An 18,615-nucleotide genomic window follows, 5' to 3' on the forward strand; every position below is an offset into this window, starting at 1 on the left:
GACAGACGAGAACTTTATGTTTTCACCGTATTTACAAAGCAAATCTGGAAGTGAAATGCCTGGGGAACTGGGAAGACCAGTCACACTTGCAGGGATGGCACTTTGATTTTAGCAGGTATACCATAAAAAATCTACATGGTCAACAGAACAGTGAGTTTGCTGAGCCACTTAAAGCATCTTTAAATACCATCAGCTTTCTCTGCTTAACACTCAATATTCTGATTTTTTAAATACTGGGTTAATTTTTTGTCAGTACGGTATGTTCTTTACTGGAGCTGGCAGTTTACAAGCAGCAGTAACAGCAGAGCGAAAAGGAGACTCCACCCAAATATTTTTTAACCAATTCTTCAGATATATGTGCCAAAATAATTGGAGGGGGGGGGGGAGGGGGGGAAATCTCACTTTAAGAAAGCGCGAGAGTAACATGTTTGTGCTGCTCTTCTTCCTCAACTATCCATGAAGCAACTCCTCTTTACGCTTTTCCTGAACACAGCAAAGCTGCAGCACAGCGCTGTGTGCCAGGCAGGCGGGATGGGCCACTGCGGGGCACATCACCTCCTGGCCACGTCGCAGCGAGTCCCTGAAGGCTTCTAGCAAATGAGAGACTATAAAAATGTAATTTAAGCCATAACCTTCTCCGGGTAGGTGAAGTGGTGTAATTTGATCTTTCTCATACAAAGCATTCAAACAGTGTAAATGCACACAGGTTCGCAAGGCCAGGTCTAGGGCCGGAAATCTGGGAATACATGACAAAAGCCAAGCTGCAAACAGACTTCCAGCTCATAAATATCTGGCTTTACAATTACAAAGTGATAGTTGTGAAAATTTATCAAAATATCATCTCCTTTTCCTTTTATATTGCCTTGGAGGAAAAGCTGTGATAAATTTAATTCAGTTTCAATTAGAAGAGCTCTGGACAACTGTTTTTCCTGAAACTGGCAGCTGGTGGTTTCTGACTCTCCAAAATCTTTGCTTCACTCACAAATGCCTGAAGAAACAAACATGCGCAACACTGATGCTTACTCTGTAATACAGCAAGACTCTTATTTCTTAATGTCTAAAACCCACACAAATATACCACAAGTTGTTGCCTAACAATTGCATTTTAAAATTAATTCCTCCTGTGAAACACTGATCATGCTTCCACATGTTTCAGTCAAAATACAGATCCTTAAAGGTGAAGGTGAAGAACAGCTCCACTAGCTTTACACTGAGAGTCAGCTCTACAGAGCTCACTTCCAAAAGAAAATAAAAATGGTCTTAATGCAGAAACTGAAATATGGTTGTTATGAAGCAATTAATCTATTGCACCTCTGTGATTTGTAAGTAAGTTATAGGCAACATGCAGGCTTACGATTGCTTCTAATTAATAGTCTTTTCTGAACTGAGGGATTCTTGATACTTAAAAGTGACCATCGAACATTTCAGATCCCTTTCCTTAGGGAACTCCTTTGTGAGTTAACCACAGCCTCTGAATAACCCAGGGAAATATGGCTGCAGCATGCCCACACAGAACATTTTGCACATGAAATAGAGGAAACAAAGCAGTAAGCAGGATAGTAAACACCCAAATCCTTGCCCTGCTGATACACGGCCAAACTATCTGCTCTAGCACAGGAAGACCCTTCAGCAATGAAAACACATCTCAGCCTTGCTCATGTGTCTCCAGTATACTTGCAGTCAAGGGTATAACAACCCAAAGGAGCTTTGCTGCATCAGCCAGGGGACTAATAGCAGACCCTCAGACCTGACTGTGCTCAAGCCAGGCTTTGTGCAAGATGTGACAGAGCCTGTGTCTTGACAGGCAACAACTTAATGCCTGTGGAATCAGGGCTTTGGACTTCAATTAGAGCAAAGAACAGCTAACTAAATATATCCTGGTTCCTGCAAGAAGTCATGACACTGAGAAGCCAACGAAAACCAATGGGTAAAAGAACATAGAAAGGAAAAAACCCGATGTGGTCACACAAAATCAAATCCTGCCTTAACACATACAATTCCTACTTAAGTTTATGGGACCTGAGGACACGGCAATGAGATGGAACTTATCTACTACTGTTGGCTCCGTACAACTTAAAATAAATGAATCGTGGTATCAGTTATTAATAAATTGATATATACTTTATTATGCACAAGAGACTAAGATGACGTGACACTGTGGTTATCAAAACTGTACAACTATGCATTTCCACAAGTCTTTGAAATACTGAACATAATATGAAATACAAATGGGGTGTTCAGACTGGCCACAGGTATTAGCAAGTACATTTCTGCCATTCTTTGACTTAAAAAAAAAATCACCTGGCATTTGGATCTTAAAGAAATGTGTTAATTTATTCAAAAGTGAAAATACCGTATTTGGAACTGGCAGGAGCATGGCAGCAAACATCTGATAACGCTATGAACATCCCCATGAATGACAAACAACAACAGGGCAGAACAGTCACCTCACATGAAGGGCTGTCAGCACAACCAACAGTACAGTCTTCTTGTGAAGCATGAGGTAGATATACATAACAGACAGAATGGTACATACAGAAATGGTTAGAAAAGGGCAGGGGGAAGGTTACAATCATCAGCATCTACAGACATTTTGCAAAATTGTTTCCATGTGGAAAATGCTACAACAATAGCCTAACACAGAAAGATCTGACTCCTTGAAACATGAATATAGTAATGTCCAAAACCAAATAGTGTAAAAGGTTTGAGTTAGTGACTAGATGATGCACGACACAGCGAGCAGTCTACTCTGGAGTTTAAGTACATTACTAATAGCTTTTACAGACAGAAGGTGTCCCTTTTAAGCCCAATCCTCCTGTTATATAAGAAGTTCCTACGCAGTTGATTCCATCACACTGAAATTCACCACTGAGTCCATCCCTCTGCAGCCCTGCTTTAAAGCCCTCTGCTGGGATAGAAGTGCCTCACTGGCTTTCCACACCCTGCAGGTACCCGCTGCGTGAAATCCAGCCCGGCGAGACCAGGTCTGATGGAGGTGGGAACCAGTGGCTTTGCAGTTACGCACTCAGGAGCTTCCCACGCCACACAGAGAAACTTGCAGCAGAGACAAATGGCTGCTATGAAAGCAGAGCTTATAGGTGTATCAGCACTCCAAACTGCAGGCAGCTCAACAGCTGCTGGAAAACACTACACATTTTTGTAATAAAGCTATTAACTGGGAATTCCTGGGTTTGGTTCTCTCTTTCTCTATTGAAGCAGAAACGGCTGTTCCATCTGCTAAGTAATTCCATCTGCTAAGAAAATTACACTTTCAATAGATAATTACTTCAGATTGATTAAAATTTCTGAATTAAATAGCTGAGTACACCAAGTTCAGTTAATTCAAACTTATTTCAAATACAAGTCAACAAATCAAATCTATGTTCTTTGATCTTTCTATATATTTGGTTTATCCAACGGTACATATAAATCTGTAAATTATTTTAAAATTAGAGTAAATTTTCAATAGAATACATTGATAATGCAGCATGTTTCTCAAAAATATACAATTATCTATTTTACATAAAAGTTTTCAACCTGTCCATCCCACCAACTGAATCTAATACTTTCTACGAGAAACTACTTAATAAAACATCTGAGGAAGGAAAGGGTTAAAACAGGGAAAAGAATTTACAAAATACATAAATTTCACAGTAATTGAAATTAAACATTTCATATAGAGTAACTTACATTTATCTAAAACATTTAAATATATCTTTATACAGAAATTTAATGTAGTAAAATATAGCTATGATTGAACTTAAAAGACTCTAGTCTTCTTTGAAGACATCTTTAAAGACTTTACACATAGAATATGCTTATACAATACATTCTGCTGAAGGTTAGGCAAAGCGCTTTCTTTTCAACCACACAGGTAGCACATTCATCCTCCTGACACCACATAACAGCCAATCCTGCATACCCTTATACATGGGGATAACTACGCTTATGCAACAATCCTGTCGATGTTACCAGAACTAATTATTGGCCTGGTAACGTAGAACACACTTCATACGTATAACTCTACACACTTGACTGTCTTGCATGGACTCTGAGAATAGCCACGATGTGTAGAGTTGAGCATGTGCTTGTACTAGCAAGGTCGAGGCGTGTAGTTACTCCTGTGCATAAGTGTTTGCAGGATTTAGTAACAGACGTGATTTAAAGTGAGTAATATTCCACCTGATCCTGGGCACTTACATCTATTGCGTGTCTTGCATTTTGACCATCCTGGTATCAGCAAGGCACAAGTGTAGAATCAGCAAAAGAAATCTGCAGCTCAGACTTCAGAGCAGACTATCACTCTAGTGTAATGACTCTCCCTCTCCTCTTGCAGAACGCAGGTAACCTTCGCTGAAATTAATGAAAGTTACTCATCTCATTTTTAAAGCAAAACAACACTCATTTTTCATCAAAGGAGAAGGATCAGTAGAACACATTACAATTACAAAGTGGCAACATAACAGTCAAGCAATTACACATTAAAAGTGTCTTTTTCTCTTTTCATTTGGCATCGATTGGAAGGTCAAGATACGGTAACAACACTACAAAACCCAACCTGTGACAATTAGTACCTTTCTGCCATGTCCATATTCTGACAGTACTTTGGGACTATCCAATTGCAATGTTCATGCGATAGTTTGACACAAACAACTGTACAAATATCTTAAGAGAACAGCTTCATTTTGATAGGCAGTATCCTGCACAAACAGGCTCTACTGTACATTCTTCGTGCCCTCAAGATCATCCCTTATTTCAAAGGGAATTTTTGCTAGCTCAAGGATTAGAACAAATCACCCGTTTTATCTCCTCTATCTACCTATTATACACTGAAGTGACAGTTGTTTTTTATTTTATATATATATATGGTTTAGATATTTTATGTATGGAAGGAACACTGAGTTAATTTTCCGATAGTTAAAGTGGTAACTTAGGCTCTGTATACTTAGGTATACATCTATTTGCATAAAGACATTGCCATTGAGGGTAAACACACATCTACGTTAGTGCACAAGACCATTAATTGTCTCCAACACTTGTGTGTGTGTCTGTATTTGATATATTAGTTTTTAAAAAAAAAAATCTCATTAAAGAGCTTTGGCCCAGAGGACAAGAAAGGGAATGTTAAAGTGTGCTTTCTCCAATTAGCAAATTAATGCATATTAAAACAAAAATACCTGGAAAACCTGAAGCTGCAAACACAATAGGAAAGCAAATGAGATGCTGTAGCTGTAAGCTTAACAAAACAAAGGTCACTCAAAAGTGGCTAAACATAGCTGAAGTAATAAAATGTTATTAACCAAAGAGATCTGACCTTGAGGCTTTCTTGCTTAGACAAATAGAAATTCTTTGACCTAAGATCATCTTTTTTCTTATCTTGTTGAATTCCCTTAATGAATACCTTGTGTCAATGAGAAGGTTTAGGGAAAGAAAAAAAGTCATATAGACAAAGCAGCATTTTTCCAAACTGGCATAGATTTCACATTGAGGGCCCGCAGACCCCTAGAACAGGTTGCAGTACTGTAAAATTAGTAGCTTTGTCACATGTAGCATAACATGCTATAGAAGATCCAACAGGCTGTGTTTATCCATGCATTGTGTGCACATATACACACTCACACACAGTGGCTTCCCCAAAAGAAAATCAGTCTTTTTTTTTTTTTTTTCCTGTAGAAAAATCCCTCCTCATTTTTTTCAAAAGCAACCAAACCAATCCTTCAAAAAGCTGATGTCTACACACAGTCCTTTGAACCGATGCACTCCTATGTTGCTCCTCAGCTGTGCCCCCCCCGAGTTAGGTTGCACTGCTGCTAGAACAGGGGGTGCTCTGCGTGCTGCCAATGCTGTGTGCTGCACTGCTGTTCTCTGAGGCCGGCGGGGACGTGGGGACCTGCTGCCTTCCTGCTGTTTCCCCTAAGGGGAGAGGGGGGAGAAAAAGTGGGGTTGGGAGAAGGGAAATTGAAAACGTTAGTTATCATAGTAAACAATAATCCGTTCCTTCCCACTATTCCTCTTCTGGTGGTTTGTATTTCCATGCAATTAGTATCTTGGGTGACAGACCTCAAACGGAGTACTGCTGAAAATGTTACTAGACTTTGGCACCTTAGCCTTGCTATGTACACAGGGAAAATAATACAGCTGTTTTCTTAAGCATTTTACAAGCAGCTGATGGAAACTGCCAAGATAGACAATGTCCATCTTCTGTTGTCAGCTGTCACTCAAATGGGTCCTGTCACACGACTCAGACCACGTTATAGCTTTGCTGTTTCATGGAAAAAAGCCAATGAAATGTAGGCTTTTGTTTTAATGCCAGTTTATAGAGCAGCATATTTACTAAAAGTGGAGCTGAAGACAATGTTCTTCCATCAGCTGGATGCCACATAGCCTGAGACATGGCCAGTTTTCTTCGTGTAGAAAAACAACAGGCTACCCTACCCTGCAAGCTTGACTTGATTTATACCAAATATAACATGCAGGAAGTTCCCCTATAGCTACCACAGTATGTGTAGTGCATACCCTGTAGCGAGAACAAGTGTCACCATTTCTTATTAATTGTTTGCTGACAATAAATTAAAAGTCCTTTGTCATTTGGATTGCCAAATCAAGCACTAGGAGTTAAAGCTAGATTTATGGCTCCTGATAAAACCTAGATTTTTGTCGGCTCTCCTCACACCCCCTTCTGCACCTGTGGCTGTTTTCCTATGGAAAAAATCCAGTTCTCAACCAGCATGGAAGTAAAAAATCGCACCATTATGTGAATGCCCAAAAGATCATAACGAGGCCACGTAGGAAACCATAACTGTGGCAATTTTTAAGTTACGGTGCTCAGCTCTACGACCTTAGCAGTATTACAAAATAGTCTCTTCAAAACAGATGGCAAGATTAAGTTTATATAACATGCACTGTAGCTGCCCCCTCCCTTGAGCTCATCTCTCAGGATGTGAACCTGTGATCTCAGCGCAGTAACACAGACAGACTGCTGCTGCCTGAGCTGCAGCCTGACCATGGCAGCCAGCACCAGCACCAGCACGGCTGCTTTCCCAGCAAAGGAGCAAGATGGAAACGTTTTGTCGGATCACGGGCAGGAAGGACTGGGAAAAATCTAAGGCTGGTACATCTCCTGGCTCATGAGTTTATAGTGACACGGATCCTCTGCTTTATGTTGCCTTGGGTTATCCAAAACTCGATGCCATAGGCCAGGTCTGCAGAGTCCAATTCTTCTTACTGCTCAGGATTTGGTAGAGCTCCTGTTCCTCAGTGATTGCTTCCATGACAGGTTGAAGGCTGGAGGCACAGCCTGCATCCAGAGGGTTACAGAGCAGGGACAGCCAGCTTCCTCCCGCAGGAGCTGCTCTGGCACGTCCCCATGCCCTGTGTGCTGCTGCCCAGCTGCCAGAGCCCTGAGCTTCTCGGAATGCGGCTGGGCTGGAGGAAGTCTGCCTTTAACACTTTGTGTCTTGGGCCAGAAAATGTCCTTCTGCAGGCTGCTCAGCATTCGGAGGACTGCTACGGACAAGGGAGGCCTGAGGATTTCTCACAGCAGAGGCTGCAAGTGCTCTTTGTAAATGGAAACCAGCAGGTTTGCTGCTAGCTGGCTGCAGCCACAGCTGTAAGTGCACGTAGGGCCCCAGAACGCGCAGCTCTTGCCTTACACCCCACTGGTTTAGGAATGGGGAGGAAAGAAGGGATGGGACAGGACAGAAAAACAACAAACTACTAAACCACATCCCCCAGGAGGCCAATGAGATGTTTAAAAAGAGGGTGAGGATCTTGCTCTTGAATTCAGCACTCAGTCCAGCATTTGCTCTTGTGAGCAGATTTTGATTGTTTTTTTCTCAGTGTAAGAAATAACTACGGAGCTCATCCACAAGCAGCAGTTTTCTGCTCATGTGCAGCAGGTCAGAATCTACCCCGTCACCCACAAATAAACTGAGTTTCAGCTCTAATTCGCATTAGAAATGGCTTTGCAACCCATCAGAAAGAACTGTATCAAATCAATATCCGTGTCACCCTGCTGTAAAAGCTTTGGTGAGCCTCCTTTGGATGCCCTCCCTCCCGCCTTGCTCCCTTCTCCTCCAGTTGTTTGTGTACAAGTCTTCCTTCCTTTTGTACTACGGGATATATTTATAAAGGCAGTGATAAGCAAACTCCCTTTCATGAAACCAAAACAAGCCAACACAAACACGAGAGCACGGCGAGCCCTGCGCCGGCAGCCAGAAGCCATGCAGCGGCTCTGCTGGGCTCCCCCGGCCGGGCCCCCGGCCCCCGCGCCCTCCCTTGCAGCTCTGTTACCCATTTTACAAACCACATGATTACACACGGCTTTGCGTCAGCCTCGGCATGTCAATACAATCTGTATGCATTTAACCATAAATTCATTTATAAGCTAAACACATGTTGTTTTTATTTAATGGCAAAGTGACAAGCACAGTGTCAGGGTCCCTGTGCGAGCCCAGCAGCTCGCTCTGCTCCTCCCAGCTCCTCTGGAAAGCGCCTTAAGAGGCACCTTCCCCTCCATTTGGGATGGGAGCCCCTTTCCCTCTGCTGTAATACCACTGCCTCTGCAGCACCTCATCTCTAAAGCACGATCAGCAGCTCCGAGACACCACAATCGCTTGCTGAACAACGACAAATTCTCCATGTCCTCAAGGAAAAAAAGATCCAAATCACGGTGATGTTATGAAACACAGTCTAGCAACTGCATCTGGGCTGGCTGATTTTTCCTGCGTTTTATTTCCTCAACACCTAGCTAATCTGTAGCAAAGGTTTTTTAAAGAATATTCACGAAAAGGACATAAAGAAATGTATCACTGAAGAGGCATTCCCCATCTGTCTTTTTCATGTAAACAGCTTCATGTATCTCATGTTAGTGAACCAGAACTACTCAAAATGGACATGTCTCATCTATTGACAGTAAACAAGCTTTTACCCATCTGAATGCGACAACATGCACTTTATTATTCACACTTAGGAAAGCTGCCAGCTGTACTCCCTGTCCAGGAAGTCTGAATGTTTGCTTTTCTATCTCCATTTGCCAAATATAATTGGTTGCTATGTCAGTTTATTTTAAATCAGATCCCATAAAAAGGGAGAAGTGGGGGAGGAGGGACGCTTTTAACTTCTCAGATTTTGGAACATTTTATCCTCTTAACTTGCAACACTGCCTGGAGAAGGAAAGCACGCTTTCTAAGAGAATGAAGCCACCGACGCTTGCTGTAATACAGTTTACTTGGTTTAGCAGTCTCATTAACTAATTGCCACTTGTGCATGTCCCTTCCCAAACACAGTCAACTATCCCTATTAAGACAGACATTACCTTGATAGGTATTTTTATATGGTTAAATTTTGAAGGGTTTCTGCATCCATGCACACTGCAAAACTTCTGCTTCTTCACAAGACACCCAGGTAATTGGTTTAATTGCGTTAATTGTGGCAAATCTCTGCTACTTTTGCCTTTGTTCTTGGGTTCTCTCCCAGCAGGACCAACATCACTATGGAAAGATTTCAGCTACCTTTCATGTCCTTTAACTGGCTGGAGAAAGGATCAAAAGTACAGAGTCCTTCTGCAGAAGCCAGCTAAAGTATCTCCTCTGTTGCTATAATCCTATCTACCCCTCTCTCTTTCCTTACTACCTGTGTATCTTAGAACATCTGTACTCCACGTTGAATTGTTGCAGAGAATCTAGAGTATTCTAAGGCATAATTTTGATGTTTTGGCAGAAATTTTTCATGGCTGCAATCAACAAAAGCCCTACATAAAAAAAATTCAACACAACAATCCTTGTTCAGTATTTGGAGATGACATTCTGCTTGTTTTGTAGTTCTTTTCTGCTACCAATTGTTTGAGGTTTTAATGTTACCAGCCTATCAAAAGGAACAGAAGAGCTCATTCATGTAAAGCTGCCTTCAAGCTAGAATGAGTCTGCCAACAGAGACCTACTGATAAAAGTGTATTGGCAAACCTTCTTACTACTGGCAAAAAGGTGGCCTTTAGCTGTACTGCATAGAGCACTACGGCAACAAAGATACCTTACTTCACACATCCCAAGTTGCCATTCTCCATCAGCAGTAACTTTTGTCAATGCTCTTGATTATCACCAAAAGGCAGTTTTAGAGTGATCTTGTGTTTTCCAACCTTTGGTCTAAATCATGTGTTCAAAACCCAGTTCTACTTATAACCAAAGATGAGATTTCAGAACACAATTCAGCAATGCATTAATTATCTAATGGCAAAAAACCAGCCACTCTGTAGATGAAATCTAGATTATCTCTTTTTTTGCCTCCTTATTTTAACAAAAGTCTGCAGCCAGCTGTTTTCACTGCAGCTGGATTATCTCGTCTGCCACAGAGTTGTCCTCTAAGAGACTGTGCCTACCAGAGCCCTCACTGCAGTCTGATTCAAGTTGTGCTTTGCAGATACAAGATAATATGCGCAGAAAAATAACGTGCACAGAACAGTGGTTCACTTTCACAATCCTTTGAAAATCTGAACCAGATAACTTCCTAGATATTTTTTTATCATTTCTGTGATTCTCTGATCTGATGAGTCACAACATCCCCTTCCTTTCTTCTCATTTATTACTTTTTGTACGGCCTTTTTTTTCCATTTATTCTCATCTCTCAAACACAAAACCATAGCAGCTGCCCTCTCCACTATTTGTATATGGTCTCTGTGACTGACAGAATTTGTTAACATTATTCTTTTAATGGGATTGGTCCAAGTCCTATTGTTGCTGAAGGATTTATTGTGTTGGCTTCCCAGTGTTCCTTGACTACTGACACACAACGTGTCTATAGATGGTTCTGTATAAGAACAGAGATTGAACTTCCACAAACGCAGGGCCAGTGGTATTAATTTAACAATTGTTTTAGTTTCTTGTTGACAAATGCTACCTGTTTGGAAATTACCTTCTTAGCTTATACATTTACTCATTGAAAATGAACGCACTTTTCTTCCACAATGTTTCAGCAGTATATGAGGCAGAATTATACTATTTATACATATTATCACAACCTTTAAATGTTCCACATCAGCCTCAATTCCAAACAAGCTTCATACACAGCTGATGCATTGAGAAGTATTAGAATTGCTTATACAAAGTTGTTATACTGCCAACTGAAAAAAAAACCACAGTTGGCTGTTGGTTTTTTTGGTTTTTTTTTTTTTTTTCCAAATTAGCCTAAACTCCTGGGTCATAATATTTACAGAAGCTCTGACCCAATAGGGCAGGATTCTCACTCCTAAATAGCTTCCGTAAGGTTTTAGATGCCAAAAAAAACCCTGCAGTGGGCTATGGGAGAACTCCAGTGCTCCAGAGCTGCAAAGGTTTGCAGTAATTGACCTCACATTCTCCCCACCTCCCAGAGATCTTGGCAGGGTCTTCCAAGGTCAAAAGTGGAAGTAGCTGGGAGTCCAGTATGCTGTAAAGATCTTGAGATACCCCATAATCCACAGGCAGCCAAGGTCAGATGCTGCAAATCAAGGCCCCATCAGTGTCCAGTCTTTGTACCACCTTGCAGATTACATGGAACACAGAGTGCCCCAAACTCCCTCTTCTTGCAATACAGTACTTTATTTCTGCTAACTTAGTGTGGAAAAAAATTCTGAGGAGATACTGAAAAATTATCTATGTATGAAGGCTGCACCAATTCCAGTACACTCCTGGTTATTTGGTTGGACACAATTACTTGAGATGACATGTGATTTCTACCAATTTAACGTAACAGTTGAAGAATGGAGGAACAAATAATTGGGGCAAAACTTCTGTGCAATCACGGCCCAAGAAACATTTTCAAGTCTAGTTATATCCAGAATATGTCTATGTAAATAAAGCATTCTCTTAGCCATTTGGCCCACTGCTTGTACCGATCACATCACATTCCCAGTCCCATCAGCCTAATTTAGTAGCTGCAAAATTTTTTGAAAAAGGAGTACGGGAACTGGAAGATATCCATTAACAGAAATGTTACCTAAATTTTAAATACAGAGATGCTACTAATGATAACGCACAAGCCAGGAATACTCAGTTTTACTCATGCCCCGTGTGAGCTTTCAAGGTTTGCGTTTAAAATTATTTTAGCAAATTTTACATCATATTCATAATGCATAACACCTCCCTTTAGGGAAGGGTGGGTATCAATCTGCTGATATGCATCAACAGGCTTATGGGAGGAGCTGCTGGAAAACACCTTAGTAAGAACAGAAAGCAAGAAAAGAAATCCAGAATAGCCATTGCTGGCCCCGTTTCCCTTTCCTTCCACCTTGCAAGAGTTCAGACCACACCGCATTTCCTGCGGCATGATCTGCACCGAGATCTGCAAGAGCCCCCATCCCTACCTGTGCGGGAGTAGATGAACCAAAGCGCTCCTGTTAGCAGTGCTCCAATTACAAATGCTGCAAAAGCGATGCCCACCACAGTCAGCGTGTCCAGTCCATAGAACACAGCTGCAGAAGTAAACACACATAATAAGGACTTATTTTCTGTGGCAAACACTGTTTTATAAAAATTCACCCTTACACTTTCATGGAAAATTGTTTTAAAATTTCATAGTTAGTTAAGCACCATTTTAAGGAACAGGCTAGCAGATTTGCATCAAGGAAATAGAAGTGATGCTTTCAGAGACTGGCTTCAGTTCAACCAACTGTTCCACATCACAAAGCAAAACCCCAGCTCAGTACACTCAAATCTGGAAAATGTTGCAAAAATTAAGCATTTTCTGTTTGCTGTTAATGACTAGCTTTCAACTAAATAACCATTTATCTTAAAAACGTGTTTTAAAAAGGCTGAGATTTTTGGCAAAAGATGCTTTTCATTTAAATGCCCTAACATTCAAGCAAACTTTCCCCTACATCTCCTGCAAGTCCAGTCTGAAATCTAGGTGGAGAACGGAACTGCTGTTAAGAGGGAAGAGATGCCAGCAAAAAGTCAGCGAAAACATAAATAGAAACAATTGTTTTTCACATTTGGCAATGCTTTCAATAACTGAAATTAATTCCAGAACACAAAAATAGAAACACACACACACACAAATCACTTTCTAGGGGAGAGGCCCTTCTGCAGTACCATTTCAAGGGTAACAGCATCTGGTTTCCTGGATGTGTCGCCCCCCCAATGTTAACCATCCAAACAGAAACTTTCAGCTTTTGTGGTTTTCTTTTTGGTGATTAGAAATTATCTATTTATTTTTTTTAAAATTATCACTCTTTTAGCAATCACTTGGGGAAATTTCTTCTCACAGAATTGATTTCTGGTTTCAGTATTTTCAATGTTTCCCAGTACACAAAATGGCTTAGGCCAGTGAATAATATTTTATTGACTAAGCTGGCCAGGAAATGAGCTGACTGGATCTTCTCAGTAGTATCCTTCAGTGGAATTTCAGTTCTCAAAACACAAACAACACCCTCACTTTACACGTTCCTGCATCCAACAGATGTCCCTACAGACATCCTCCAGCCCAGCAGCTCCTGAGATCATTGGGGCCATTCCCCTCTTCCCCTTTTGACAAACGTCTTCTCCAGCAGGTCCTGTTGGCAAGGGCCTTCAGGATGCATTTCTGGGTGTCTGCGACCAAGTCTGCACATGTAACACCTGACAGTTAATTACTTAGAAGACTTTTCTCCCATTTCTTCTATAAGACTATTTTTTACTCCTTTGGCCACATCTGGTCATTTTAAATGTGAACAGAAAAGACTCTCCTAAACACAGCTGTTTTTTCCACAAGGCACCAGCAGTCAGTATTCTCTCCTCTTCGGAGGAAATTTAATGGAGAGGTGAAAGTCACATGGAGGCTGAAGTGGCAGGAGCAATTTCTCATTCCCCTTCCTATTTTGAGTAAATTTAGTCCCAAAGACATAAGGACAGGAACAGAGGAAAAAGTGTTCTTTGCACTTCCTCTTCTAATCTTCCCTTTTCTCCATTCGTTCCTGGTTTTGGCTAAAGATCACCTTCACTCTCCTGTTTATTATTGTCTTCTAGTGCCGTTTCTCTCATTTTCTTCCCTTCCTGGGTCAGTAATTGATCCTGGTTAATTCACTACACCCAGACAACAGAAAGAACAAATAAATTAATCCATATCAAGCGATCTCATCTACAGCATGACCTATAACTGCTGGTGCCAGAGTAACTGGGGACATGGTCAGCTGCAGTGCAGGGTAGGAGTGAGGCTTGGAGTAGGACACAGGAGCTCCAAAAGATGCCATTGCTGTTGAAACCCTGGTACTGGGAAGCAGTGGCCTCAGCAAAGAAGAGGGAAATAACATACACACATCAGCAAATGAACTTGCTAAGACAGGCTCTCAGTGGTGCCTTCCTAAGTTTGATTTTCACATACACGAAAGGTCACAGCCCATCCCTCTAAATGCTGATGGGAATCTCTCAATCAGCAGTAGAGTCAGAATTTGTTCTGTCCCAGAATTTAACACACATACACACACACACTCTGAAAGCTTGAAGATAATTTTCCTCATTGATCTAATACTTTCTAGACAATAGTGTAAGGCTTAAAAGAGATTGGTTGAAGAGTTACTTACGTTGCTGTCTCACATTTGGCTTTGGAAAGGAAGGATCTAATTTAAAAAAAAAAAACACAACCAAAACCACAAACCATTAATCAGAGTTCCACATAAAGCCTACAAACTATGCAAGCAACCTTCAGTATCTGATCTGACAGAAAGATATTAATTGCAATTTTTTCAAACTGGGAACTTCAGGAAAACAAGCCTGAATTCAGTAACTTTGCTCAGCTCGGAAAAATCCTATTTGTATATTGATCATTCCTCAGGGGAACATATCTACAGTATAGTTCATGCATCATATATGTTGCTGGCAAGTACACTGCAACCTTTCCCACCCAGATGTTATCAGGTCGGATTCACAGTAACTGGTTATCCCTATGCGGAGCTCTTAAAGAGCACAGACTGCAAAGGCTGTTTTAAGGTGATTACATTCATCTGACTACTCATTAATCACAAACATGAGATACCAGCATGCTAAATCACACCCCTCCCCCCCAAAAAAGTTAAAATTTCACTGCTATTACCTCTAAAGAAAAGTCAGTATTAGGGCATGATACACACTGCTTTGTCCAAATTGCATGAATATGTGTTGATTTACACATTTTCCTCAGTCCTGTTTGGTATTCTGTCTTGGAAGTTGAGTGGGTTTTTTTTGTTTTGTTTTGTTTGTTAATTATATATCAGCAATAAAAGATCATAGCTATGATATCATAGCTATTATATCAAAGCTATTATTCTTGGCAACAACATCAAATATCAGCATCATTATCAGCATGTAACAGAAAGAGACAAGTAAACATATGTTAAAAAACGAAGAATTTTCCCTTCTTTTGCTTAACCGCCTTCTCTTATCTTTCTCCAAGAATGCCACCTCAAGCAGAAGAGCCAGAGATTTTGGCTTCAGACCCAAGAACCTGTTTGATTAGCTGCAATTTGATTCTGGATTGCCCAGTAACCTAGGGATCTCATTCAAATTCTGGCATCTCTGTGTGTTCAGTGCAACAGTTGTAAAGGGATTTGATAAGACAGTGTCCCATCCCAATACTTGGTTTTGTATCTTTAGCAACTAAAAGAAAAGGTTCATTGCCACATAAACACAGCAGCTCAAAAATACTGAAAAAGTATACTTATTTATTTAAAGCATTCTTAAACCAAGAATATGCTTCTAACTTCTAAAACCCAAATGGCAGCACTAAACTGCCAGCCATATCCTATAAGATCATTAGGCTCTGAGACGCACGCATCTACAATATCCAAAAAAGCATTCTATTTTTGAGCTGCATTATTGTCACTTGCTTTAACACACTAGTGTCTCTTTCAGATCACTCCTGACAGGACGGTAGGAAACAGGTGGAACAGTAACAGGAAACAGGTGAGAACATAGAAGGGGGTGGGGGTGGGTGTGTGTGCATGCCCAAACAAGCTGGAAAGTCATCAAGCACACGGAACAGCAAAAGCGTAACTGATTTGTGAGGAGGGCTGGACAGAAACCAAGGAACACTGAACAGTACAAACATGGGTAAGGGCACTATCAGATTGTCCAAACACTCCACTAGCATATCCCAAGTGCCAAGAAAAAGCCTTCTCAGTTGAGGGGAGAATGAATTTTTCATGCTTGTTCTGTCATTGGCTTCCCTACCTAGGGAATATAAAGTCTGCTAATTAATGATAGGCTGTGTAGCCCATTATCAGCTCCCCCCAGTCATCCAGTTCTTACATGTATTTTAATGTGGTTTCCTCAGAGCAACACTGAAGCAGTAGGAATCCTCAAGGCCCAGGAAAAACATCCAATTTAGAAACATCAGCAGCCAGCCTTTAGAAATCATCATGATTTTCTATATCTTTGTAGGACAGAGGCACTTGTTAGCTGCTCACATGATCTCCTTTCTATGACCTGTCTCCTTTTGCTGTAGAAAGAGTAATCTAAAGACTCCACAACCTGAACAATTACATTGGTACCTCATTTTAAGAGCAGAACCTTTATTTCCTGGCACCTAAATGACCATCCATATGCTCTTTGTTGAAGTGGAGGAAAGCATGTGTGTGAAATGCAGGCATGCAAAGGGAAAGAACGTAGCATGGAGTCAGGTTTTAGACACTTCCATTGGGATCTACTGCAATACTGTAAGCAACTGAGCTTGTAAATAACTAACAAAATTAGGAGGGGAGAAAGTTATTCTCATTTAGATATACAGTTGTGATTTCTACTACAGTCAATGACAGTCATAAGCTTATGTCTGAAGAAAAAAGACAACAACTGTGCAATGATCAGTTTGCTCTGACTTTTGAAGTGTCAAGCACATTACTTCTACATTTGGCTTGGAGAAGCAGATCCGATGGTAGTAACTCACATAGTATGGTTTACAACAATGAAAGCTGGCCTGTTCACATGAAAGAAACTGAAGAACACCACCCCTGAGATGTAAATTCTCCTGTTCAGTAATGCGATATAATTTCTTCTCCAAATCTTACGTTCGCATATTGGCCAACAACAGCATTTGGCTTTTAGAACGGAGTTGCTTGATTCACTGCAGAACAGCCACATACCAACAAAGCCACGTTGTTAATGTGCCACTTTGTATCATGTCTGAAAGCTGTGATATGCTGCGGAGACTTCCACCAAACATCCCACAATTAGACTAAATCACCCACAATGCAACAAGATACTCTATCACACTGTTGTCTTGTAACTAATCTTTATAAATTTAGCTCATCTTTGCACACTAAGACCTTGTGCCTCTGACAAAGACAACATTCTGAGTGCAGTGCGAGACGGGAGCTGCGCACAATGCTCCACACATCGGAAGGGCAAGAGCTCAGAGTACAAGTCTGTTTATTGAAAGCTGAACTTAGTTGTAGGATTTACTCATACCCAATCGAATAACCACCACAAAAAAAAAATAATCAGAAATTTGCAAAAAGAAAGAGTGCAGAATCAGGCCCAAAGCACTTTTAATTTACCTCACTGATAGCTGAAATACTTGCCTTTAATTCATAGCAGACTTGATTAGTATTAATAAATTTGTAAAAAAACCCAAAACCTAACCATGAGCTGACTTGCAGAGTTAAATAGACACAGTTGTTGCATATGTCCCCTGGCAATGCTGTATGATACTTCAAATTGTTCGGAGACTAAAAAGCATGCAGTGTACAACAGAGGTTAAAGGACTTCTGATCCCAATCCTTTTGACACTCCTCAAAAAGCATTCCAAAGGTCAAACAGCCTTTGGACACAATTGGAAAATTTTGACGTGCACATGAAGCCTCTGAAGCTTCTGACTGAACTCCCATGCTAACAGAAAAAGAAAAGATAATGCACATGCATTTTCTGCTATGGATGCATAAAAAAATGACTGATGCTGTTGTCAGAGGGATTCACTAAGAAAAACTTTCAAATTAAATGAAGCTTTGAAAACAGTTCCTATTTCCCATCACTCACAGGGCATATTCTTAAGCTCAAGTATAGTCCCATCATGCTGTTTGGCGTTATCTCACAGTGCTCTTCAACCTTTCCAACTCCTTCAACCAGTTACTAGCCACACTCATGTTTTTTTCCATAAAGACTACATAATCAAATAAGCCCCACCAAAGTGGAACTAAAATACTTTTGTGTAGCTCATACTTTGCTCTTAATAGTTTAACAGTCTAATGAGTCTCTCTCCAGTGGCCATCCCTTTGCTTTACAAACTTATCAGGCTTTACTGCCCTCAATACTTGTAATTCCATTGTTGTTATTCTTAAATACATATTTACAACTGCAATAAAGAAATGATACAGCAGGGAGCAGAGCACTGCCTTTGATCTCTGGGCAACAAGAAGTTGCTGCAAGAGCTACTGCTATATTCACACTTCTGAAACCCGTATTTTTGTGTAGTATGGTATCCCTTTCTCAATGCCTGGCAAAACCACATGTCCAGAGATCAATGAAGACAGTTAAAAACAGGTAATGAACTGCCATGATGATTGCTGCCAGGGAAATGTCTAAACAAACAACATCTTACAAACACAGTATCACCACAAGATTATACAATACCACGTACTTGGAGTCCTCCATTTCAAGTGGCTGTATGCTACACAATATAATACATTGAGCTTGAGTT

The 18,615-nt window shown here is 40.7% G+C and overlaps 1 protein-coding gene across 4 annotated transcripts in view; it reads right to left on the reverse strand.

The window, feature by feature from the left end:
* Window positions 1–2,095: 2,095 nt before the first annotated feature.
* The window catches only part of TGFBR3 (transforming growth factor beta receptor 3), a 121,332-nt gene continuing 104,812 nt past the window's right edge, over window positions 2,096–18,615 (reverse strand). The window contains exons 15-17 of one of the 4 annotated variants that reach the window (XM_037403759.1): window positions 14,531–14,566; window positions 12,338–12,445; window positions 5,633–5,913 (exon numbers count right to left, since the gene is read on the reverse strand). In XM_037403759.1, coding sequence (XP_037259656.1) covers window positions 5,795–5,913; window positions 12,338–12,445; window positions 14,531–14,566 — 263 coding nt within the window. In that variant the 3' untranslated portion in view covers window positions 5,633–5,794. Of the gene's footprint in view, window positions 5,914–11,139; window positions 11,473–12,337; window positions 12,446–14,530; window positions 14,567–18,615 lie in introns of those variants that run through there. The other 3 variants (XM_037403760.1, XM_037403761.1, XM_037403762.1) reach the window with 3 other exon arrangements.

This window comes from Falco rusticolus, chromosome 11 (assembly GCF_015220075.1).
Source record: "Falco rusticolus isolate bFalRus1 chromosome 11, bFalRus1.pri, whole genome shotgun sequence".
Lineage (NCBI taxonomy): Eukaryota > Metazoa > Chordata > Aves > Falconiformes > Falconidae > Falco > Falco rusticolus.